We start from the raw sequence: 25,665 nt of genomic DNA, 5'->3' as shown, positions 1-25,665 counted from the left end.
TGAAATCATCCAAGACTTCTTTTGAAATCTGTTCTTCTAGGCCTTGGTAGTCAGTCAACACACATTGTGAACTATTTACATGTATTCAAGATAAGTCCCTATGTGTTTTATGGAGGGGTGGTACAGGCAGGGTGCACAAAGGGGAATCTACTAATTATGCTCACATTATTCTACTCATTATTTAGGTTGTTTCCCAAATATAGATATGGCTCGTTGGTTAACTAGGAACAGAAAATAGTGAGCATCTAGCATGCAGCATTCCAGAGATATTCTAAAAAAAATAGTAACTAGAGTGTCATTGTCAATCACAGGTGGTTAGAAATGAATATGTTTTTTCCTGTGCCCCAGGACAGTTCAGTCAGTATTTGTGAAGATGCACCATTCTCTCCTAAAGCTACAAATCGGAGAGAACCTTTCCATCTCATTTAACTGGGTATGTAAAATCTGGGACTGCTCCATAGACAATGAATGGGGGTCTGACTTATGAGACCATAACATTTTGACAAGGATTATATTCTAGCACTGCTAGTAGGTCTGAACCGGAATTAAAACCTAATTTGGGTGTAAGAGCTCACCCAAACATTGTATGGCCTCATAAATTAAGTCAGAGCCACTTCGTTTTTAAACTGACTGATAAATGTTATTTATTTAATATTGTACCGCTCAGTTTTGACGTGTGAATATGAACAAGTCTCTCCTTAAAGCTGCTTTGATTGATTGATTGCAAACTTTATTAACAGATTGCAGAATGGGTACAGTACAGCTCAATACATACAATTGTTAAGGGGATGCAGACCAGAGAAAGACTTTCGTCTTGTTTACATCAGGGTCCCCCATTTTCAATTCATCGTAGATTTTCAATTCATCGTAAATGTGGGTAAAATCTTGCAAGAGGGCGGTTTGATCTGCGATTACAAATGCCGTACATCCTTTTTTAACACTGAACACTCTGTCTTGACTTTGGTCTCAGTCAGACCCCTAGAGTAGCTATATTGAGCCTGACTCAAACTCAATGAGCTCTGGTCTTGGTCTTGACTCGATCTCCCTTTAGGTGACAGTGGTGACTACACTGCCTACTGCATGTTTAGCGGAACATCAGAGAGACAAGACTATAGATTATGTAATGAAAAAACAACTTCTAAAACAGTTCCCATGGTGACTTTACTGCGTTTCTGATTGGAGCTGTAAGCCCTACATATAAAACTAATTTAGGATGTAATAGTTCAAACAAAAAGCATATTGAGCAGCCCACAAAGTCGTTCAGTAAACCGAAAAGTGTGACTTTATCATAAACTCGAAGTCGTGTTGCTCATTTCCAACTAAGGGAGACAGTTTATGCTTATATATATCGACTCAAATGTCCAAGAGAATATCACAGTATATACATTATGTTTTAGGGTGACTTTTCCCTTTAATTGGAGAGGTGTAGCTAACTTGGTTTATTGCTCAATAAGGCGTGGGAATCGAGTTACAGTGCGGTACCTTGTGGGGGGAAACTAGCAGGTTATGAGGGTATTACTTATAGTCTCGCGACAGGTCAGGCATATCTTCATTCTTGTCTATTGTGAGAGTTTTTCTGTTCTCGCGCGACATCGGAACTTTCCCACGCCTGTTGTTGTGGCGTCTGCCCCCTGTCCGTCGCCTCCTCCCTCCCTCTCTTCTCACCCCTTTACCCCGCGTCACACCTCCCCCCTCTCTCTCTCCTTTTTCCAGTCTGGTTCTTCTGTCGGCTTTGGTAAGGGGCTGTTGGGGGGGAGGGATCTCGCGATTTTTGGACGTATTCTCCTTTTTTTTTTTTTTTGAGTTATTGGAAGATGGCGCCCGTTGTGACGGGGTAAGTGTTGAAATTCAGAGCAAAATAATGATAGAATTGTTGAAAAGTTCAGTTTGATTGTTTTGGTAAACCACAGTGCTACTTTATTACGTTTGTGCACGATGTCTTTACGCGTTGATATCGTGCCCGCCGCCCTCTAAACTGGCCCCACACTACTTGCGACTTTGTCTGTCTGTCTCACTGTTGGGCCAGTTGTTCTCCCAAAACTCGCCACCCTTCTCCGCAGTAACACTTCTTTTTTCCTTCGTTGGCTGGATCACCGTGTTTAGCCTCTTCCAGTAACGTCAAACCTACTCTATTAACCAGCCCGTGTTTGTTTATTTGTATATTTCTTTGTGTGGGTACAACCAGGTCACGTAAGTTGAGTAAAGTAACAAAATATGCTTCTCTCAATGCTGTTGCACTACTAGTGTATTTCAAATGTCTCGTAGTATTGTGTCACTTTTAGTTATCTACATGTGTTTTCTCATCCATGTTTACACATGACTAAATTACTGTTAGACAAGTGGTGTCGCTTTGGAGTTTGAATACGTTTACCTCCTGTATTGATGCTATTTGTACACACTTTGTAAATTACCTTTTATATGTTGTTTTGTAGGAAGTTTGGTGAGCGACCTCTACCTCAACGTTTGACAAGGTAAAATCCATCACCAGTGGAAATAATAACCCTGTAGCAAATCCAACGACATGGATAGATGTCTGTCCAATTCAAATAACCCCTCAGAACAAGGGACATGCTTTGTTTACGAAAGTAATTCGTAGTCTTAAGTGGGGTGCTCATTTATTTCCTCACTAACATAACAAACCTTTCTGTTGATATTCCTCAGGGAGGCTATGAGGAACTACTTGAAGGAGAAAGATGATCAAACGGTGCTTATACTACACGCTAAAGTAGCCCAGAAGTCTTATGGCAACGAGAAAAGGTCAGTGACTTGTGGTATTTGAATGAGACAATTAATTATTTGAATCAGGTGTGTGTCCATCCAGTAGACCTTTTTCACAGCAGGGTCAAATCTTCTGTTTTTAGAAATTTTTAGTATAAAAAAAAATTAAACTATCGTCAATGCTGGTTAACTGGCACACTTAAATCAAGCAGCCTCATGATTTGGCCAGTCACAGTGAGGGAAGCCACTAACTGGTTTCTTCTAGGAGAATAATGTGCTCCTCACGTGCGTGTTGGTTTTAATTTTCTCCTTCTCGTCGGACCAGGTTTTTCTGCCCTCCGCCATGTGTGTATTTGATGGGCAGTGGCTGGCAGAAGAAGCTGGAGCGTATGGAGAGGGAGGGCTGTTCGGAGCAGGAGTCCCAGCCCTGCGCCTTCATCGGCATAGGAAACAGTGAGCAGGAGATGCAGCAACTCAACCTGGAAGGGAAGGTGGGTACATGTCCTCCTCCACTCAGGAATCAGTTTAATAACCAGTCAAAGAATGTTGTAGGGTTAATAAAATGGTCCCAGTGTTTCCCTAGGAAATGGTTAGTGGCAGCCCCTCTCATCAGTTTGGTGGAAAGGGGAAACACAAGAGTCCATTCAATCCACAAATCTGTAAAATTGCGTTTCCCTCATTAGTGTTGTTTTACTAATGACTGCAGTAATAGATGTAGGTGTATGTACCTGCAGGGCATTTCTGCCCGTCATGCCCCCACCGTTGTCCTTGAGTTGCACCCGCCGACACCCAGGATACGATGTATAATTCATCCCTCCTCGCGCCATATGCTAGAGTGAGTCCACCTGTAATTCAAAAGGGCCTCCTTTAAAATGTAGGCCTTGTTAAAGATCAAACGCATATTTGTGAATATTGTTGTAATGCCAGAGATGTGCTTATTTTCCAAGAAATAACGATTTCAGCATGAAAAACAAATAAATTAATTGAATAAAATAAAGCAGCCAAAATGGTCTCACTCAACTAAGACCCTAACAATTGACTAAGAGGCTTAGCACAAATTAATGGAAGCGGGTACGGACCACTAGCCTAGCTATTGGCCAAAAACACCTCTCCTGGAGTTTTAAGCTAGGCTAGTGGTCCGTATCTGCGTCCATTAATTTGTGCTCAACTAGGCTAGTTTGCCTCTGGATAGCTTTCTACTGAACGCTCAGAGAGGAAATTGGTTATCTACGTTGTTGTCTGACTGGAGAAGACTAAGTGCATTTGCCATGGTATTGGCATGCCCCTTTAACTGTGTTCAACTCACAGCGAATATGCTTGCATGTGATATCATTCCTTCTTTCTCCTTTGCACCCTGTCCACTGATAAAGGGGCTTCAACAGGGAAAGGAGGAGATCGAAGAGCTGCATGTAAACAAGTAACATGCAAAACCACTAACATCTCCCCTCCCCCATCAGCACTTCTGCACGGCGAAGACGCTGTACATCAGTGACTCAGACAAGAGGAAGCACTTCATGTTGTCCGTGAAGATGTTCTACGGGAACAGCTCTGACATCGGTGTCTTCCTCAGCAAGAGGATAAAGGTCATCTCCAAACCCTCCAAGAAGAAACAGTCGCTCAAGAACGCAGACTGTGAGTGAGAACAAACACACCAGCTCCACTACTAAGCGTTGCAGCAATTTGCTGTTCTACCTGCTCAGAATGCGTGTTGTGGTGACTTTGAGGTAGGAGAGGAAAAGTGTCTGTACATCTCATAAAGAAGCAACGACAGACAATACCAGACAGCAGGTTACAATTGACCCATCTCAAGCTCTGCCCTCTTTTTTTTGACCCTCCAATCACAACTGTTGCCCATTTCACACAAACAAATTTTTTTTTCTCTCGACACTCCTGTCACAAGTTTGCTTTCCTCAGAACTTGAGATGGGTCGATTTATTATATGATTTTTGGAGGCGTTTTTGTCACTTTAAAAGTGTGCTGGCCCTTTTCAATTGAACCTATAGAGATTGAAATTCATTCTGTGAGCATTCCTTGGATGGCTGGCTAAAATAGATATTGGTATCGTGAGAATTGTCCTAATACTAGAAGCCAATACCAAGAGTGTAACATGTCAGAAATCTATGCATCTGTATTTTTGACATCATCTTGGGAAATGGGTTATACCTCCCTATATTTCTATAATCTCCTGTCTTTATAAATCTGTTTCTATGCTCTTCAGTAAAACTAATGGATCAGTACTCTGTATCTGAGGAGACTTAAAGGTGTCCCATGGAGTTTTTGACCAATAGTTGCTTTAATTGGCGCTTTGGAGCACAGTAGGAGGAAAGGGGTCCCCGAAAATTGTCACTTGTTATTCCAGCAGGCGCACAAGGATGCACATGCTCGCCTCAAGCACAGGGGTGATGTAGAAAACAAAATAGGGTGCACTGGAGGTGCCCTTGGGCTTCGATTTGATTGGTGTATACGGTCTTCCTCAAAATCTAACACGCCCACTGCTTGCCAATCAAAGGAGGTCGGACTCATTACAACATTGACAAAACCGAAAGTGAAACTGAACACTGATTGCATGTAAACGCTGTATATGAGGTTTGAGGACATTTAGCTTGAACAACAATAGAAGACTATCTGTTTGGGTGGAAATGTGAATATAAATAACAGTGAGCTGTTTACAGGAAAACTCTGTCGGATACCTTTTTGAAGTTTAGCACTCGGAATATCTTATCAGAAGTGAAAAAGTGACATCACTGCATCCATATCACTCACACACCACTGCAGCACACAGTGCAGTGCTGTTCAGCACACCATGCAGTGCTGTGGTTTCACTGCATCCCACTCACACACTGTTCTGCACCACACAGTGCTGTGCTGTGGTTTCACTGCTCACTGCATCCCACTCACACACTGTTCTGCACCACACAGTGCAGTGCAGTTTGCAGTTGGTGCAGTGCTGTTCAGCACACAGTGTAGTGCTGTGGTTTCACTGCACACTGGCATGTAGTTTCCTTACGACAAAGATCAAACAAATGCTGCGATGCTTCTTTCTCGTTGATTTTCGACCTATTCTTCTTATCTCCCCGCTGTCTCTCTCCTAAGTCTCTTCTCTCCTGCGTCTCTCTCTTCCTTCAGTGTGCATAGCCTCGGGCACGAAGGTTGCGCTGTTCAACCGCCTCCGCTCCCAGACCGTCAGCACCAGATATCTCCATGTGGAGGGAGGCAACTTCCACGCCAGCTCCCAACAGTGGGGCGCTTTCTTCATCCACCTGCGTGAGTCACGTGTCCTCTTTAGTCTGTCTCTAGCTCCGCCCCCTCTTTTCTTGATCCTCCAATCATTACTGTTTCTTCCCCCAAAGTTTGTCAGGGAAAGCGACAGTTGCGATTTGGAGGATCAAAGGAAAGAGGGCAGGGTTTGATATAGTTCAATTAACAGGAACCTCATGGTTCATTGCCGTTATGATTGTTATCAGGGTAGGGCTGGGCGATATGGAAAAAAATCATATCGCGATAACGATATGATAATGTTATCATATTTCTCGATATCGATAATTATCGAATTGTTATAAGTATTAAAAAAAAACGATTTTTTTTTTTTTTTTCGATATACGATATCGATTATTAAAATATATCGCGATATTTATCGTTATCGTTATATCGCCCAGCCCTATATCAGGGTTACAATTTGATTATCAGCTCATCACTTTTATTCAATACATTGTGATTTGACTTCAGTTCACAGCATAACACCTCTTAACCCTTTCACTGCCACACTACAGAAGGTTAACCCTTTACTATCACACTACAGGCGGTAAAAGGGTTAACCTGCTGTCGTGTGGCAGTGAAAGGGTTAACCTGCTGTGTATTGTTGCTGTGAAAGGCTTAACCGTTTGGTAGTGCGACAGTGAAAGGGTTAAAGTAAGTGAATTAGAATTTACTTCATTTGCTGTTGGAGGGTTTGAATTAGCACATAAGGCCAGGAAAAAGAATGCATTCAAAACCAGAAAACTTGACTAAGAAAATGTACTTTTGAATGAATCATTGCAGAATCACAAAATATGGAATCGTGATTATTACATGAATGACCTATTTCATCTAATTCCATGCTTCTTTGTTATGATGACCTTTCGGCTACTCTTACTATTTTTCTCTATTCCTATCCTTTTCTCTCTGCCATTCTGTTTGGAAGGAGGTTGCCTTTCATTGCTGGTTAAAGATAATTCTGTCCCGTCACCCTCCTGATGATATTGTGTTTTTCCCTGTGAAACCAAGGCATGCTGTGCTTGACTACAGATTTTCTTAATCAACTTACTGTCTGGAATCTTGTCAACTAATGGATTAGATTGACTTTGAATCAAGTGCTTATTAGACTAAAGCGTATTTGTGATTATAATTGTGATATAAGTGACGGGCCTGTCATTAGAGGTGTGTGACAAAACACTCAGGACATTAATCGATTTGATATTTGGTGCATGATTCAATATTATCATTATATCTTTAACAAAACTTAAAAAATATTTGAACAGACAAACTGCCTGAGAACTGGCCACTACAACCTACCAAAGCACAGACACACACAGGGTTCTTCCCGGGAGCACACAGCCCGCCACTCTGCTCTCTCTTCTCTTCTCCTATAAGTACTTGAGACGGATAGATTGTTGAGCGCAATTACAGATAAAAAATATAAAATAATCGATCTCTCTGGAAGTGATTATGTTGTTTTCCCCAAAATGCAAAACAAATCAAGAGTCGCAACTCTCTTCATTACAAGGGCAAATGGAAAAGGCAGAGCTGTGAGAGCACACCGGCTACAGACACACACAGACTAGGGTTGTACCCGACTCTTCTGATTCAGCAGGTCAATACAGCGATTCGACAATTTGTTGTATATAATAATAATAAAAATAAACTTTAAAAAATGTTAAGTTTATTCATAAGACAGTCTGGCTAAATACATTGGCATGCATCAGTGCTAGCATACATTAATACGTATACGTCAAGTGCAACAGAGTCATTTAAAATCAATAAATCCATTAAGACAACTGCATAATGACGCCAGATGTGTCCCATGTGAATTGCTGACAATGCATTTAGTCTGCGTGATGTGAAACTTGCCATGATGACTACCGGTAATATACTCATGACAACACCAGTATTACCAGTGACACCGGACATTTTACATAATGGCGCTCAATATCTTATCGCTTATAGTGCGACATTGATACTATCCATGTGCTGCACAGACAAATGTTGACATTAGGTTCTAATCAAAATAAACCAACGGACGGTAATACCTTCCGTAGATCTTCTGTCTTGACAGTAGCTTGGCTCTTATCTCCCCCCTGTCTTTCTGGGTGTTAAGGGGGCTTTCTCAGGGGCGTCCCTGAGTGCGAACTTCCCCCCTCCCTCTCCCCCCTCTGGTTTGTGTACACACTGCAGTCTTGGTTCACTTCGGGTTTTGTTTGCGTTTTGAGCGTGTAAGCTGCCGTAGGCGATGTCACACTCAAACGTCAGCACATGAAGAGTTGAACACACAGTGATGGAAACTGGATGCCCGATATAAAGAAACAATTCAAACGAATAACCAATAAATATGAAGTTATCTTTGAAACTCTGTAGTCAAGCCTTGTCAATATAACCCACCCCCCTTTCTCACGAATGGAACTGGTGTCGTGGAGTCCGCTTTGAGCGTTTTCCAGGGTTAGCGGCTAACGCTAGTTAGCTTAGCCTAGTTATGGGATAACTTAGTTAGCAGCTAACGTTAGCCCATTGCTCGCGTCAATTATTATATTGCATGTCATTGAAGGTCCGCGCTGGTCTGTGTCTAATGAAATTACAATTGCATGTCATTGAAGGTCCGCGCTGGTCTGTGTCTATAATGAAATGAGAGGAAAGCTCTGCGCTAAAGCAAGCCTCATCTCAGCTGCGACGTGACAACATACTCTATGTTATATAAAAATAATCTCGCGGTCTACTTGAAAATCAGCCTGCAATCTACCGGTCGATCACGGCCGACTGGTTGGGCACCACTGGTCTATAGAAATAAATGCATTCGAACAAGAAACCAATGTATAGACATAGCAATGGCAAAAAAATTGCCAGGCCTAATGCGAGCCAGGGAAGTCTTGGGCTTGTAACGTGGCTTCATCTAGAAGTTTTATCCACTGAGCCGTGAGGCTCAACATGCTTGTTTGGTTGAGGTCTGAACTCGCCAAATTGCCCATAAATATCGTTTTTGTGGGTATTGTCCAGTTGTTGCTGTATGTTTTTATCTGCCCAAAATTCAAGCAAGCATGAAAGCATTACAGTAAGCTTGCACACCACGCCCCGCTCCGTTGTTGGGGACGCTGGTTCACACCCGAGACCACCTATTCCAGCGGTCCAGGTTTGGAGCGAATCAGCGTCCCCGGGGACGGGGGGGGAGCGTTCTCATCACGCGATATTTTGGTGCGATCGCGCTCTGATTCGACGCCGTTGGCTAGTGTCTGTCAATCTGAATCTGAATCAAGAAAGACGGCTACTTGAGCATAGTTTGTTTTGACAATAACCAGTGAAAAATATAGTTTATCTCCATCTTGTAAACGGGAGAGAGGCCAGTGGATGCAGAAGGACCCAACACAACATCACATCCATTCAGTTGCTTTTCATCCAGTAATGAGAGTTTTACATTTGATCAGTGTGACAAATGGTTCATGAAACTTTACGCTTTACATCATAGCTTTGATACAATAGAGCCAGAGACGGAGGTCTTACCTCTAGTTAGTGATGGCAATGTGTAAATATTATATGCATTATATATAGAAAATTTGCTCCATGATGCATATCTTCATATTTACATTTAGCAATAATTTGTCACATCCCTACCTATTGTTATTAATACTAATAATTAGGGGTACACAATTCAAATTGATTTCTATTCTTGGGGTCATGATTTGATTCAAAACTGATTCCGGATTCAATACGTGCATGGATTTGATTCCAGAAGTAGATTGTTGTTTTGACTTTGAGTTGCTTTTCCCATTTGACCGTGGTAGACCGTAAAGATGATTTCTGAGAATTTGTGAATCAATTCAACTTGCTGGATTTCCCTCCCCCCCAGCCCCACCCACCTCTATTAATAATAACATTCTGTATGTTCTCTCTGCCTGTCTGTCCAGTGGACGATGAAGAGTCTGAAGGAGAGGAGTTCGCTGTGAGAGATGGTTACGTTCATTACGGACAGACTGTCAAACTGGTCTGCTCTGTTACTGGCATGGCTCTTCCCAGACTGGTACGTTTGCTTGTGTCTTGTGTGTTTCAGAGAGAAAGTTGCGGGGGGGTTTTGATTGTATGTAAATATTTGTGTCTCTGCTTGTTTGTGCGTGTGGTTGTTTGTGGGTGTGTGTGCACATAGTTGTGTGCCCTGGAAAGTTTGTTTACTTGTGTCGGTCAGTTTGTTTTACGTGGAGGTGCTTTTATTTGTTTTGTGTGTGTTCTGACCTGTCTAACCCCTCTCTCTCGCTCCCCAGGTCATCCGCAAGGTGGACAAGCAGACAGCGTTGATGGACGCAGACGACCCGGTCTCCCAGCTCCACAAATGTGCCTTCTACCTGAAAGACACAGACAGGATGTACCTCTGTCTGTCACAAGAGAGGATCATCCAGTTCCAAGTACACACTCCCACACCTGTTTACCTTTTACTCACATCGACTCGCATTCATTCCCTCGCATCCTAACCTTGAACCTTAACCATAACAAACCTAACCTTAACCTCTGACCCCAAAATCTGCTTCTTCTTTTCTTCTTTCTTTTTCAAATTGGGGGCGGTGCTTTTGTCCCTAATTGGACAAGCCATCCCCAATCAACTAGTCTTTGGCCTGATAATGCGTCCCCGATTTTAAGTGAGGAACACACATACAGGACAAACTGTTTCACAACAAAGGGTAGACCCACATTATATACCCTCCAGACCATACAGGTAATTTGAAAGCTGTAGTCTAACTATCTGGAATGACATGCTATAGTCACTCTAGATCCCTAGGAAGTAGCACACCCACCACAACATTGTCTTTTAGTTGTGTAAGGAACCAATAATCATTTTTCTTTTAAAATTCCCGCACAAACCTCTAAACCTGCATTGTTTTTTGGGTAGACGTTGCCGGTCCCAAGGTCTTTCTCGAGATATCATGTATCATGCTATGAAATCTACTGGACAATATCTTATATTAACCATCAAATTTGCAGGCACTCTACATACTTTTAAGGCCATGCTCAAAACTCACCTTTTCGCCATAGAAAATTCTTGAGCTAGTTTTTGTGTTGTAGTATGACAGGTGTATTATGTCCGTCTGTTCGCCGTCTGCTTGGATGGTCTGCATGTATTTCTGTCTGTTTTCTTATTGTTTCCTCTCTTTCTGTTTTTCTTCCTTCCCGGGCTGCACCCTGGGCTGACTATTGGTTGAGGGGTGCAATATAAATAAATTTATCATATCATCATACCAACTGCAGGGATAACTTAATGATATTGATAACAGGTGCTAGACTTTGAAGTACTGGCTGATGCAGAGTTTCAATGCATTACTTTCACTGAACAATATAGACAATAACGCTATTAGTCTGGAATCACTAGATTAGATTATTGAGTATAAGCCAGTTTCCTCCATTAGAGGGATCTAACCTACTTCTGCCCAAAATGCAGGAAGTCAAGTGGCTTTGCTTTGATCTCTTGACATGTTGCACATGGCTCCTGGTATCACACCCTATGCTAGCTTGTTTTAACCTCAGCTGTATCTGTGCATCCCCATCGCCAGTATACATTTCCCCCTGAGACATATGACATGGGCTTCCTATAGTCATGGCATTTTCACCATGGAATTTGCCCATGCCTGGAAAGTTTATGGAAAATTATCACATGGAAATAAAGTTCATAATCTTGATTTCACCCAGTCAAATGATGAATGTTAAAAGCTTGGCTGCTGGAAGATCTAGTTACATACAGGAATAACAACCCAAATAACATCAAGTGATCCCAAGTGATAGAGCAGTCGGGTGGCGTAGCGGAGATTGCGCTTGTCACCAATGCAAGAGGCTGCGGTCTCGACTCCCGGAGTCAGCATTGCCCTGCGGCTTGGGCCAGTCGTCATACTAACTTGTTTGGCTGAGTTAGGGGCGGGAAGTCGTGGGTGGTAATCTGGCGTTGTGGACAGCGATGCCTACAGGTCAGGTCTGGGCGCCTGCTCAGCGAAAGGCAGGAAATGGTGAAGGCAGCGTGACCTCCCATGCGTTACGCTTCACCAATGAGAGTCCTCGCTGCCAGGTGAGAAGAGAGCCACTGACTGTCTCCACATGTGTCGGAGGAAGCATGTGGTGGACTTCAGGGTTCCCTTGCGCACAACAACCAGGTAGGGGAGGGGGGGAATGGACCTATCTCAAACCCTGCCCTCTTTTCTTGATCCTCCAATCACAACTACCTACCGGTAAGCGACAGTTGTGATTGGAGGATCAAGAAAAGAGGGCAGGGTTTGAGATAGGTCTATTGGCATAATGACTAAATTGGGATGGGGAGAAAAATAGAAAATCAGGCGGAGAAAAAGAGGACAAATAAAAAAATAAAAAATAAATCCCAAGTGATAATAAACCCTGGGATGCTCCAATCAACAATTCAACAATAAAATGCATCAATTGAACATTGACATTGTTATTAGACATAGGACATGGAAACGGTAGGGATGCACCGAATGGGAAATTCTTGGCCGAAACCGATACCGAAAATAGGAAACAGTTGGCCGAAAACCGAATGCCTGAAGATGATTAATATAAATATATATATAATGTTTTTTTTTTTTTTTTTTTTTTTTTTTAGCTACCTGATTATGGCAAAAGACATGATTATGGCAAAACTTAACTTAAATAATATTAATAATCACTATTATGGGTCCATAAAACATTTATTCAGCACTTTTGAATGCATACATTAATTCCAGACTGACTGCTGAAAGATTGTACAATTTAAACATTTTATCTTTGCATACAACAAAATGTGCATTAAAGTCAAGTGCATTTTCTTTTCTCTGTAGGATAACTACAACAAAGTCCATTCAGAACAAAGCCAAGGTGCTTTAAAACTGCATAACGATCTGCATAAAGACACACACACAGGACTGTTGTATTTACTACATCTCCCATGACTCTTAGCGGGGGATGACGTAGCTTACGAGAGACGGGTCAAAGAGGAATGGAATCTAGCTTAACGCTAACGTTAGTTCAAAAGGTTTTAACCGTGACGGGCATATAGTAATGGCGAGGATATAAAGCATGTTAAAGACGCATTTATTGGATGCCTTGCTCGCAGAGTTTACATAGAAACAGCGCGACTCCCAAGATGAGTTAGTTATCACAGGCTGCAGAACGCAGGACGAGCTGCCAAGCTGCTCACGTTGCACGTTTTGATTACATCATCACAACAACACTTTAGGTTACAAACGTTACGTAACCCTGTTCTTTGACATTCTGTGATATATTTCCGGTGCTAAAACCCTTTCGGCCCAAAGAGCCCTTTTAACCATTTTCGACCGATAATTTTCGGTGGCCGAATTTTCGGTGCATCCCTAGGAAACGGCGTTACCTTTCATGGAATAGTTACGGAAGAAGTAATGGAACTTGACATGTAGGAACTCTGGATGTGACGTTTGTACTTTGTACCCTTTTCCCAGGCCACGCCCTGCCCTGAGGAGACCAGCAAGGACATGATCAACGACGGTGCATCCTGGACCATCATCAGCACCGACAAGGCAGAGTACACCTTTTATGAGGGCATGGGCCCCGTCCCTACACCCGTCACACCGGTCCCTGTGGTCGAGAGTCTTCAGGTAGGCACACGACCAGTACCAACCTACACTCTACGCACAACTCTCTTGACTTTTTGATTGAGCTTGCAGTATTCTTCTCGTACAAACAGTCTTCTCTCTGTCTCTCGCTCTCGCCCTCTCTCGTTCTCACTCTCGCTCTCTCTCTAGCTGAATGGAGGAGGAGACGTAGCGATGCTGGAGCTGACGGGACAGAATTTCACCCCTGATCTCAGAGTCTGGTTTGGAGACGTGGAAGCCGACACCATGTACAGGTAGGCAGGGTTCGCACTAAGTCATTGAAGTGCTTAAAGTGCTTGATTTATTTTTACAAATAAAATTCAAGGCCTGGAATTCCTTGAAAACAGCCAATTTTTTAACAAGGTGCTTAAAAAGTCCTTGAAATTCAAATCAACCATTCGCATTGAAAGTTTTGTTCATCACTATGATAAAATAGTTCTGAATCACAAAATAAATTTTTTTAGTCTAAAGTGTAACTAATTGTCGGAAATTGGTTTTAAGTCATAAATATTGGATCCGATAAAAAAAATAATGCATTTAAAAGTTAATTGTATCCTTTAAAAATAGTGCTTGGAAAAGTACTTGAATGTCCTTGAATTTCATTTAGCAATGTCTGTGGGAACCCTGGGGGTGTGTGTATATGTTCATGTGTGTGTGCGCACGTCATCCCCCAGCAGGTCTGTGTGTGTCCATTTATGTCGTAGCAGTAGTTGTAGTGATCCCAAATTAGTTTTTATCACCGAAATACCACAATGTATACAGTACAAAGTAGGGGTTCATTATAAATTGCAATTTAATAATCAACATTGCGTTATGGCCTCTAGTGCAGTTTCAAAATCACAGGAGGCTGTGATATGAGTTTGATCATTATGACTTGCAATACAAAGATTGAATTATGCGGAATGTACAGTTTGAAATAACACAATAAATATAGTGTTTTATATTCTATATAAAATAACATGATTGAAAACGCAATCCTATCATCAATGCAGTATACATTCTCAAAATGACTGATTATTAAAAAGCCTGATGCTTCACCAAAGGTTCTAGCATCGACTCTGTAGAGCAGGGGTTCCCAAACTTTTCAGGCCGGGACCCAGAAAATAAGGCGTCAGAGAGCCGCGGCCCAATGCACATCGTCAGGCTTTTTTTTTTTGCCAGGTGACCGATTTTTTAAGCCAAATATGACTTCAATCCTATTAAGTTAGTTCAAGTTAGTTATTCATTTATATGTGCTATTTATGAGAGGGCTAACTTGTTGCAAAATAATAATGATAATAATAATAGCCTCATTAAAATACTATTGTTGCTTCGGTTGTTTTCAGCGTTTTATGTGCATAATCTGTTATTTAGTTTGAAATGTTCGTTGAAATAAGTAGATTTTTCGTTTTTGTTTATTTATTAAGTTAATATAAAACCATATAGTCACATTTTAGAATACAATACAATAGAATTTTAGAATACAACTAGAAACACTGTCCTGGCCTGCTTCTAAGTTCAGTGGCCTGAAAAAAAATAAAAAAATTTTATTTTTTATTTTTTTATTTATTTATTTTTTTAATCATCTCGCGGCCCTCCCGTGGCTGCTCGCGGCCCACCTTTGGGTCGCGACCCCGACTTTGGGAACCACTGCTGTAGAGCACTATAAATATCTTGGAACTATCATCAATGATAATCTGAAATTTGATGCAAATTGTGATGCCATCTGTAAGAAGGGGCAGCAGCGTTTGTACTTTGTGTCGACAGGGAAATGATGTTGCTGTTTTAAAAGTAATTTAATCTGTTCTTACTCTTCCTATGATTGCTTGGTATGTTAACCTGAACATCAGAGATCAGATCCACCTGAGCACTATTGTGACTCCCCTGATGGCTGTCTTTGACCAGCAAGTTCTCCGTGAGGCCAGGTCTATATTGGACAGTTTAGACCAGGGGTCTCAAACTCAATTTACCTGGGGGCCGCTGGAGGTAGAGTCTGGGTGAGGCTGGGCCGCATCAAATATTCCACAAAAAAAGGGTTTCAAGTATTCAAAAAAAAAGTACAACTGATCCAATCTTCTCAATCTTTAGCAATAACATTTCAGAACATGAACAGTTCTTCAGAACATGAACGGTTCTTCAGGCTTCTCAGTGGTGTCAGTGGACTCATCCACAGCTATGGAAATGCACTGTGCATTTTTTTTTATTCTATCACAAAGCTGCTTATAAAAAAAATAGGTAAAAACCATATTATGCGTTTTCATCAATAAATAAATGCCCCACATTTTTTAATAGATTGGGGGCCCACAAATTGATTCTTTAGTGGGGCCCAGAATCTCCAGCTACGCCCCTGGCTGGGACTTTTTCCGTCCATTCACCTTTGAATTGCAGTCGACTTTTCTTTTACTGACTGAAAATGCCATATTTTTCTGCTGGTTGCCTGCTGGCGAAAATAGGCTAATAGCTACATTTATCTCACAGAGATAAAACTGGGAGTGAGTTTACTGTATATGCGCTTTCAGTTTCAACTCTGCTCCGATTTGAACTGAAAGAGAAAGACGACAGCAGTCCGTGAAGACCCGCCCTACTCCCCTACTCTGCCTCTGATTCGCAGACTGTGGCTGAGGGGGAAAAACGCTGATGGGACGCGTATGTGATTGGACCAGACCCGTACACCCAGACAGACATATGGGGCAGTGCAGGCGGACAGCGCGCAGCACTGCTCGCAGAGGAGAGATAGCGAGGATGCATTTGCTTCCACTTTACTTGATATCATATCACTCCAGAATCATGTTTCAACCAAGTCACTAACATAACGTTGCTGTCATGAGCCTGCGCTATGGTAGCCTACAAGTGATCAAATAAATAATACTTCCAACTCTCGCGCAACGACTCGGCAAACAGTAGTGCACGGGCACTACACTTTGATGTCCAGTAGGGGGCCGCAAAATATCATCCCGCGGGCCGCAATTGGCCCGCGGGCCGCGAGTTTGAGACCCCTGGTTTAGACCATCCCCTTCACTCTTGAGTTTGAGACTCGAGCATCGGGTCCTAAAAAAAGAGTACCCCGGTTTAAGTGCAATAGGATTAAAAACGCCTTCATTCCCTGTGCAATAACTCTGCTCAATTTGCACATGTAATCTAGCACTTTAAATATTGCTTTGTTGTGTTCTGTATATTGTATGTCCAGGAGAATTATTTTTGTACTTTTGGGATAATAAAGTGACTTAAATAATTACAGATTTAAAACCATATCGATATCGGCCGATGATAGTGATTTTCTTTCTTCATATATCGGTATCGCTCCGATGAGCAAAACTGGGCAGATATATATGGGCAAATGTATATCGGCTGGTGATTTTTTTTTTATTGATTGCATCTGTCTGTTGAGCAAAACTGGGTTGATGTGAACAACTGATTATTTTTTCTCCATCTAGCTGTCATTGTAGGCCATTACAGAAATGTTAATATCAGTATCGACCAGGTGCTAAGTCTCATCACGCTAGGTATAAATTACAGGGCTCCAGACTAACCTTTTCCACTAGAAGTTTTAGGAGCACCAGCACAGAAGTTAGGCACACCACTTAAATCGACAGTGTAGAGAGAGACAAATGGAGAAGCAATTACTGTGGTCCTTCCACACACACACACACACACACACACACACACACACACACACACACACACACACACACACACACACACACACACACACATAGCCGTCTTAATGATTTTAGAATATTTCAGCTAATGAAGTTCAATGTTTATTATCATCAACTATCCAGTTCGTTTTTATAGTGTAATGTTTGGCTACTTAAAATCATTGAATGTAGAGCGAGGGAGAGAGAGAGACGGGCTCAGCCCCCCCCCCCCCCCCTCACTATTGGAACTCTGCTGTTTTCTAGCTGTGCCCGTGAGTGTTTCCAGGGTTAGCTTAGTTAGCGTTATCACTTATCAGCTAATGTCAGTTAGCCTAGCTTAGTTAGCTTTAGAAGGTTTTTAGCGCGACGTGGGCATACAGGAATGGTGAGGATGCAAAGCATGTCAGACGCATTGGAGTTTTCACTGTACATAGAAACAGCGTGGGGGGGGGGGGAAAGCAGGGACTTATTTGAAAGGCTCCTACTAGTTATAATTTCAGGTCACAGTCACACTATTATAAAATAGGTCGCAAAATGCGACCAATAGGTGCTCTCTGGAGCCCTGAATGACTATTGTCCATTATTTTGTTACACTATATTTGTTACTAAAAGTCCATAGACCTTTTGGGAAGTGTTAAACTATGACTGAAACAACTCCTGTGCTTCATCTTCATCACATTTGTGAAAATAGCTGTATGGTTCAGGATGATATGAAGTTAAATCTGGATAAGCCCTATTGTCCAGGATGATATGAATTTAAACCTGGATGGTCCAGGAGGATGATATGACCTTAAACCTGGATAAGCCCTATGGTCCAGGATGATATGAAACCTGGATGGTCCAGGATGATATGAACTTAAACCTGGATGAGCTGTTTGGTCTACCAGAAAATAAATGATTAAAAGGTTGAAAAACATGGCATTCGAAAGGAGTCAGCTAGATGAGTCAGCTTTGCAAAGGTGTTGATGACGCTTGGTGAGATTTAGGGCTGTCCCCGACTAAGGATTTATATAGTCTACTTTGATTATATCTATATATATTTTTTTTTGTTATCATTCCATTTGGGCTGTGGGGGTGCTTAATGTCTGAAGGAGTCGACTGAAGGCTTCTTGTCCTCTGCAAAAGCATGCAATTGGTCCACTGATGGATACATCTTGATATTTGTCTAGTCTAGTTAATTAGACAGGTGAAATCCTCTTTCAGTGCCTCTGTGCCCGTTTTCTTAGGCAGTTAGCCTCTCTGGTATGCGCGCCATTAGTGTTAGCCAGGTTTCTAGGCCTCTTTGCTTTTAGAAAGAATGGATATTTTTTTATTATTATAATATATATAAATATTTGTTTGCATTTGACTAAGAGGTTGCCAGTCGACTACGGCTCTTTTCGATCGATTAGTCGACTAATCGGGGTCAGCCCTACTAAGATTGAATGTTGACCTCCCTCAAAACCTGCCCTCTTTTCTTGATCCTTCAATCACAACTGTTGCTACCACCGTTGTGATTGTGGGAAGAGGGCGGGACATGAGATGGGTCAATTGTTTTACGGTCAGCTCTTACACTTATTTCACAATTCCACCCAATTTTTTTTTTATTATTTAAATCACCTACATATCTCAATGTAGAAAAATGTTAGCGACTATACGACGAAAGTCGCCGTTGATCCCCCGCCAACAGCTATCTGCTCTCTTAATAGCTCTAATCTGCTCTCTCCTCCAGGTGCGGAGAGAGCGTGCTCTGCGTGGTCCCGGACATCTCTGCCTTCAGGGAGGGCTGGCGCTGGGTGAGGCAACCGGTCCAGGTCCCCGTCACCCTGGTGCGTAACGACGGCATCATCTATTCCACCGCCCTCACGTTCACCTACACCCCGGAGCCGGGTCCCAGGCCCCACTCCAACCAGGCGGGGGCCATCCTGCGCTCGCACAGCACCTCTTCGTCGTCGCCGGCGTCCTCCTCGCCGTCGTCGGCGTCCTCACTGGGCGTGCTCGGAGACGGCCAGGGAGGCTACGTCACCGGTGGCTCCACCAGTAGCATGTCGTCAGGGGCGTCTGCCATGTCAGTGTTGTCATAGTAACGCTTGTGTGTGTGTGGTGTGTGTGTGTGTGTGTGTGTGAGAGAGAGAGTGAAAGTGTGTGTGTGTATGCGCTTCCCAAAGAGGCTCATGGACCTGTGAAGAACTGCACACAAAGTCAGTAACTCTTCCCCAGAGGGCTATTGTGTTTCACAGAGGCGGGAAAGAGAGTTGTCAAAGACAAAGACTTCTAACTCCTCTCTCTAGTCCCCTCTGCTGGATGGTTGTGGAACAGCAGCCCCATTCTAAGGATCTGATATCTGAGATTCTTGCCTCAACCAAGATACATCCATTTTCTCTCGTACCCAACTCTCGCCGAAGCCCGTTTTGTAAAAGAAACCATATATACATATGTATATGGATTAATGTCTGCTGAGGTGTTTTTACAGAAGAGTTTGATGTATCCACTGTGTGCAAGGGAAATCTTGTGTGTGTGTGTGGGGGGGGGGGGGGGGGGTGAACATTTTAATAGTAACATAGTTTCTACGGACCAAGGAATATTATTATTATATTATTTTATTCGTATGATATTTTATAAGCTTTAGCTGAGGTACCTTTTCACTTTTTTTTTTATAATAACGCATAGTAAGTTCACTTTTGTTACCAAATAGATTGATTTGTCATTTTTGTTTGTTCCCACTTTGGAGCGTTGTCTCCTTGGGGCGGGTGAGGTGGGCAGTGAGTGTGATCCAGTTCTCAGATGGGGTCTCTCCTCCTTTCTAGGCTCATTCTTTCATTTGCACTGATGTGTATCGGAACTGGAAAGGTAGATTGACACTCAAAACTAAACAGCCACTACACCCCATTTTGACCTCTCCTAGTCGATCAGTGCAAATGAACAGATGAGACTAGGTGAGGAAGGAGGCTTTTTAGACTAATTGAGATGCACCCATGTCCACCTGAAGTTGTTTGCCTAGCTGCCTTAGGTCTTCCAGGCCCCTGGCCTTTACTGATCAGTCTTTTACCAGACATTTTATATCAAAAAGATGTTTTTCTATGTGTGTAGTGTATATGTATATGATGTTATTGTTTTATACACTTATCTGTGTATTTTGGGAGACCAAGGCTTGTGATTTCTAATCAATTTGCAGTTTTTTGTACCAGAAGGCTCAAACTTTAATATAACCTCAGCCCCTCTCCTTCCCTAATGACTTGTACAGCACTGTTAAGGACAGCTAAGTATCTTTACAGCTTGTGCCCTCTCCCCTACTTCCCAGAGGACAGTCTACACAGCAGGGGTAGTCGAGGGGCTTTGGGTTTCTATTTGAGTGGACACAGCAGGGGTATTCAAGGAGCTTCAGGTTTGAGTGGACACAGCAGGGGTAGTCGAGGGGCTTTGGGTTTCTATTTGAGTGGACACAGCAGGGGTAGTCGAAGGGCTTTGAGTTTCTATTTGAGTTTGGGCCAAAGTATTGGAAGAGCTTTAACACCGTCTCTGCCTTGTTGCCTGCAGTGCTCCCCTTACAGGTCACTCTGTTGTTGTTGTTGGCTGCGGCCTTTAGCCTTGTTGAATTCAACTTTGTTCAACATTGACCATATTCACACATGTGATTCCTTTCCACCTGAAAGAAATCCCAACCCGAGCATGACATAAGAGCAAAATGGCCATTGTGTGAATATGGTCCACGGTGTTTAAATGCAGAAACACTAGAATCACTTGCTGAGTCTTGCTGGCTGAGTGATGATTGTGGTTCTTTACTCTGGTCCTGTACATGTAGAGCTGGGCAACGCATCCAATATCCTCTTAACTAGTGATATCGTATCGTTGATTTTAATAGAAAAATTATATATATATTAAGTATTGGGATACACAAGATTTCTCACAAAATAACTAAGGTGAAAATATTGTAATCACACTTCCCATTATCATGCACGACCAATATGCTAAACATTGATTGCATTATTTGATGTGTGATTTACCGTACCTATATTTCCGCGAATATAGTGATATACATCAAAATTCTGAATATGGTGATTCAAATAAATCCATATGGCCCCACCCTGTGTACATGTGTGCAGAATCAGGTCCATATGGCCCCACCCTGTGTACATGTGTGCAGAATCAGGTCCATATGGCCCCACCCTGTGTACATCTGTGTGCAGAATCTGGTCCATATGGCCCCGCCCTGTGTACACGTGTGCAGAATCGGGTCCATATGGCCCCACCCTGTGTACATGTGTGCAGAATCAGGTCCATATGGCCCTGCCCTGTGTACATGTGTGCAGAATCAGGTCCATATGGCCCCGCCCTGTGTACAGAATCGGGTCCATATGGCCCCACCCTGTGTACATGTGTACAGAATCAGGTCCATATGGCCCTGCTCTGTGTACATGTGTGCAGAATCGGGTCCATATGGCCCCGCCCTGTGTGCAGAATCAGGTCCCACCACATTCACTCCCAGACAGCCAGATTCAGTGGAGCCTCTTATCAACCCGCAACTCAGCTTTTCCATTTGATCGGCGGGTTGAAAATAGAAACGCTGGACTTTCCCTTAAATCACTGAACTGTAGTTGATGAGAAAACACCAGAGTGTCATTTGAATCATGTTGCCTTAAAAACCACTACCTATGCGAGAGAGTTTTACTTGTCTTGCTTATTGCCTCTCACACAGTAGCCTGTTTTCTGTCATGTAGTTCAGGGGTTCCCAAACTGTTCAGGCCGCGACCCCCAAATAACTGTCAGAGAGCCGCGACCCCCACTATTATAGGAGGTAAAAAAAATCCTTTTTTTTTTTTTATAAATGGAGATGTTTGGTTGAAACATGCAAACGTTCAAACGCACACACACTAATAAGCATTGGAGGCTTTTAACCAGGGTCAGACTGGGGAAATCATTCAGGCCAGGGAATATAGTGCAAAATATAGCCCCAGTCAGGCCACTTTTTAAGCAGGGGGTCCCCCACCAGGAAATTTTTTGTTACAAAGACTTCATTTCCTGCATTCTGGTGCAGGATTTTTTTTTATTTGTACCCGGTCAGTGTTTGTGATGGCATCACAAATTATTGTTAAAAAACAGGCTAGCATATGTATGATTAGCAACAACAGATTTGTATGGATTTTCAGTTTTTTTGTAATTGAAAAAAATACAATATTTTATTCAACTTCAGCCCTGATCATAACACCACATATTCATTTTATAATTCTAACCCCTTAAATGCCAGTGTGTGTGTGATGGCATATATTTGCAATATATCAAATGCAAAGTAGATTTTTCTGGGGGGGATTATTACAGGCTAGCATGTATCAATGATTAGCAGTTTTTTTGTAAGGGTCCCGCCTCCACCAATCACATGCGGCTCCCTTTGTGTGTGTGTGTGAGAGCAAGAGAGAGAGATAGTTCTCCAACTTGTGTGAGTTGCAGTGATCTCCTGGTTGTTCCCCACCTAGGTTATCTAACTATTGCGCTGGTGCAACTAGAAACACTGGCCTGGCCTGCTTCTAAGTTCAGTGGCCTGACTGCATTAAAAAAAAAAAAAAAAATCATCTGGCAGCGGCTCGCGACCCTGATTTTGGGAACCCCTGATGTAGTTGAAGCTTTGCAGAAAAGTAGCCATCAAATGTGTTATGTAGGTCAGCTTGCTGTCACTTGCTATGTTCCATGTCCATGAGGGATTTCTTTTTAACACATTCAGCAGACTTGAGGTGCTAGATCAACTGACTGATAACTGCCAAGCTAGGTATTTACATCATGGCCTCTGTCACATGGGTATGTTGTAACTTCCTGTGCTTTTGTTTAATTGGTGCTGTAATACATTGAAAAGGGATAGTTACTCTGTTGCTATGGGAATAGGTCACTACAGCACTACTGTAACTAGAGTTTTAACTGGGATCCCTCTGCGCTTGTCCTTAGTCAGTTTACCAGTTCACATTCTAACTGTTACCGATGTAAGCTGCACAACTAAAACAGGCCTGGGATCTTAAGTTATGGACGAATATTTCCTCTCATTTTGGTGCCATTGGTCTTTGCTCTTGCCTCAGCCTGTTTGTACAGCAGAGGTGGAAAGAAGTACGGGAATATATTACTCAAGTAGAAGTACTGTTACATCAGTAAGTAATTACTAAAGTAAAATAATAGCACTCCAAAGATGTACTTATATCTATATAGTTACTTTCGTAAATAAAATTGTTTAACGATTTTACCCCCCCCCCCCCAAAGAAAAAAGAAATTAACTGCATTTTTGGTATGGTCTTTGCAATTATTTTGATGATTCATTATAAGTCCAAGGTGAATGGTCCTTTTTAATCATTTTTTAGACTAAGCTTGCATCAGTCATGCGGTAAAGTCAAGAATGTTTTACTGTACAGGGTAGATCTCCTTGGAGGCAGAGATGTCTGGGTATAAAGTAAATACTTAAAAATGGACTCAAGTAAAAGTACTCAGAAGTACCCTCAAATATTTACTCTTATTAACAGTAAGTGTAATTAGTAATGAGTGAATGCAATTAGTTACTTTCCACCTCTGTTTATACAGTGATTTAACTATATATGCTGGGCCCATTTGAAAGGTATCTGCGTTTGTTCTCTATCCTCTCCTCTCTGTTCTCCATCACTCTGTCACAAGTTGACTGGTATTGGGATGTAGCTGGATGGTCACTTATATTGATATGGTGATGTAGGTGTCATAGAGAGGGTTGGAAAAGTGCACTTTTCCGTATTCAAACAGGAACTTAGTTTGTGACTACTTAGTCCCTGGCTCTGGAGAGCTTGTGTCTGCAGATAATTTTGGTCTCTGACACTCCTGAATAAACCAGGATTTTCAGGAGTTTTTACTTAATTGTTGTTCCTGGTTTTACTCACTTTTGCTTTTGGACTCGATACTCAACTTTAATTAATAGATTCTGATCCAGTATCTTACTTTATTTTGTTTTCCAATGTATTTTTTTGGTTGGTTGGTAATGTTAATGCCTTACACTCTCTACAACTGTTTATAGTAAATCAGAACCAAACACATACAACCTAACATTTTAAATTAACTCAACCATGTTGACACCTAACCTAACATTTTAAATTAAATCGACCATGTTGACTCCTACAACCTAACATTTTAAATGAACTCAACCATGTTGACACCTACAACCTAACATTTTTAATTAACTCAACCATGTTGACTCCTACAACCTAACATTTTAAATGAACTCGACCATGTTGACTCCTACAACCTAACATTTTAAATTAACTCAACCATGTTGACACCTACAACCTAACATTTTAAATTAACTCAACCATGTTGTCATCTAGGCAGCTTCGCCGGCATCTTATTTCGTTTTTGTGTTTTATGAAATGTGTTTTTTCCTACATCATCCTGTTTTCTATGACCTCCCCACAGTGTCTCTCTCTCGATCTCTTTTCTCGATTTCGTGTTTACGGAAAACTTTTTTTAAATGAAAAAGATCTAAATTGTTTTAGTCTGGACAAGGCCTTAATCAACTTCCTATATCTTGCATATTTTTGTTCTTTTGATTAAGTCCCTCTAGAATTGAATCAATCTGACTGTTCGCCAGTGAAAGGTCATGAATAAAATAAAAAAAAGAAAGAAAGAAAGGAAAACAGCTGAAGTTGGCATATCTTTTGTCTCGGTGGGTGTAGTTTCTCGACATGTTTTTTGTTGACTGTTTTAATTTAAGATTACGCAAGGCATATAAGATACACAGGTCCAGCTTTTTGTTGACTGTTTTAACAGTTAAGATTATGCAAGGCAAGTTAAATTTCCTTGCCCTTTTTTCTGTGAAGAACCCAGATTTGATATGGATATTTCCGCAGACAGATATTAAAGTGACGTGTGCACTTTAGTTCTTACAACTATTGAGTGTTATATATATACAGTCATGTGACTTCCTTTTGTAATGCTTTTGTATTACATTGCATATGTGGATAAGATGCTTCTTTACAAAGTAGTTGGAACTACTTTTTATTATGTAGCTTTAGTTAACCAAACTATATTTCTCCTGAGGGTAACTTTGGTGTAGTTCAACTTCTGCCAATGTGAAGTGATAGTTTATCAGTGAGCTGGATGCAATCCTACCTGGAGGGGAGAGAACAGATGGTAGAGGTAAACGGTACCCTATCCCCCCCCCCTCCCAGTGAGCTGTGGTGTTCCACAAGGAAGCATACTAGGACCGTTACTGTTTCTAATTTATGCAAATGACATGTCATCAGCTTGTGACTGCAACTTGTTCCTGTTCGTGGACGACTCAGCCCTGCTGGTCTCTGACAAGAATAACAGGTTGAACAAACCCTCAGCTCAGAACTCGGCAGAATCTGCACCTGGCTCGCTGATGACAAACTATCATTACACCTGGGTAAAACAGAGTCCATTCTCTTCGGATCAAATAACAAACTCAGCAAGACCAACGGCTTCTCTGTTACAGTGGGTGTGACAATATTGTCACAAGGAAAGATGAAATTACATACCTGGGTTCCATCCTAGAGGCA

General features: G+C 42.0%; 1 protein-coding gene across 3 annotated transcripts; it reads left to right on the top strand.

Moving 5' to 3' along the window:
• The first annotated feature begins 1,777 nt into the window (after window positions 1–1,777).
• On the top strand, window positions 1,778–19,648 carry rbpja (recombination signal binding protein for immunoglobulin kappa J region a). 3 transcript variants are annotated; one of them, XM_084318744.1, is made up of 11 exons: window positions 1,778–1,834; window positions 2,433–2,471; window positions 2,662–2,757; window positions 3,044–3,209; window positions 4,176–4,350; window positions 5,812–5,982; window positions 9,867–9,979; window positions 10,218–10,358; window positions 13,401–13,556; window positions 13,704–13,807; window positions 18,882–19,648. In XM_084318744.1, the coding sequence occupies exons 1-11, from the start codon at window positions 1,815–1,817 to the stop codon at window positions 19,231–19,233; spliced, it is 1,533 nt and encodes a 510-aa protein (XP_084174870.1). In that variant the 5' UTR covers window positions 1,778–1,814; the 3' UTR covers window positions 19,234–19,648. The 3 variants fall into 3 exon arrangements, with proteins under 3 accessions (XP_084174870.1, XP_084174871.1, XP_084174872.1); XM_084318745.1 differs by having other exon boundaries at window positions 1,782–1,834; window positions 5,845–5,982; XM_084318746.1 differs by lacking the exon at window positions 1,778–1,834 and adding an exon at window positions 2,092–2,190.
• Window positions 19,649–25,665: the final 6,017 nt, after the last annotated feature.

The sequence above is a fragment of the Notolepis coatsorum genome (genome assembly GCF_963971535.1).
Source record: "Notolepis coatsorum genome assembly, chromosome: 7".
NCBI lineage: Eukaryota > Metazoa > Chordata > Actinopteri > Aulopiformes > Paralepididae > Notolepis > Notolepis coatsorum.
This window is presented reverse-complemented; position numbering and strand designations above follow the sequence as displayed.

Bases quoted from the DNA above. Each gene is read 5' to 3' on its own strand.
- rbpja (XM_084318744.1), top strand. From the start codon at position 1,815: ATGGCGCCCGTTGTGACGGG. The intron at 4,351-5,811 runs GTGAGTGAGAAC...CTCTCTCCTAAG, and splicing joins GTCGCTCAAGAACGCAGACT to TCTCTTCTCTCCTGCGTCTC. The intron at 13,557-13,703 runs GTAGGCACACGA...CTCTCTCTCTAG, and splicing joins CTGTGGTCGAGAGTCTTCAG to CTGAATGGAGGAGGAGACGT.